The sequence below is a fragment of the Numida meleagris genome, chromosome 21 (genome assembly GCF_002078875.1).
Source record: "Numida meleagris isolate 19003 breed g44 Domestic line chromosome 21, NumMel1.0, whole genome shotgun sequence".
In the NCBI taxonomy this organism is placed as follows: Eukaryota; Metazoa; Chordata; class Aves; order Galliformes; family Numididae; genus Numida; species Numida meleagris.
The window spans coordinates 3,442,063-3,442,638 of record NC_034429.1 but is presented as its reverse complement, the minus strand read 5'-3'; the positions used below and the strand labels follow the sequence as shown (position 1 = coordinate 3,442,638).

At 62.7% G+C, this 576-nt stretch overlaps 1 protein-coding gene across 1 annotated transcript in view; it reads right to left on the bottom strand.

Annotated features, from left to right (window-relative positions):
- Nucleotides 34–576, bottom strand: part of FIGLA (folliculogenesis specific bHLH transcription factor) — a 10,033-nt gene continuing 9,490 nt past the window's right edge. Inside the window, exon 2 of the mRNA XM_021375074.1 lies at nt 34–267. Coding sequence (XP_021230749.1) covers nt 70–267 — 198 coding nt within the window. The 3' untranslated portion in view covers nt 34–69. The remainder of the gene's footprint in view (nt 268–576) is intronic.

The following is a 576-nucleotide window of genomic DNA, read 5'->3' as shown; positions in this document are numbered from 1 at the left end:
AAAAAAAAAATCCCAAATCAGAGCGAGGTCATTCGAGGGGCACAACGCAGCCCCCAACACTTCTCCCTTTTAAGACCCCCGCCCTCCCCGCGTGGGATTTTGGGGTGGGGGTACCTGCAGCCCCCCCGCGTCCCGCAGCACGCCCCGCAGCAGGCGGATGTACTCGGCAGCAGCGCGCAGCGTGTCGGCCTTGCTGGGTTTGCGGTCGCGCGGCACCAGCGGCACCAGCGCCTTCAGCGCCGAGAACCCCGAGTTCAGGTTCCGGATCTGACAAGGGGAGAAAGCGGGGGGCAGAGCCCCGAGCCCGCGTCGGCATCGGCCCAAAGCCCGGAGCCCCGACCCCAAAGGCCGAGGGTAAATCCTGATCCCAAACCCAAATCAACCCTGACCCCAAATCAGGAGTGACCCCCAAAAACAGAGGGCACACCGTGACCCCAAATCCCAAGATGTGCCCTGATTCCAAAGCAGCGTTGACCCCAAACCCCAGAACCCTGACCCAAACCCCAAATCAGCCCTGACACCAAAGCCCAGAACCCCAACCCCAAAGGCCGAGGGTAAATCCTGACCCCAAACCCA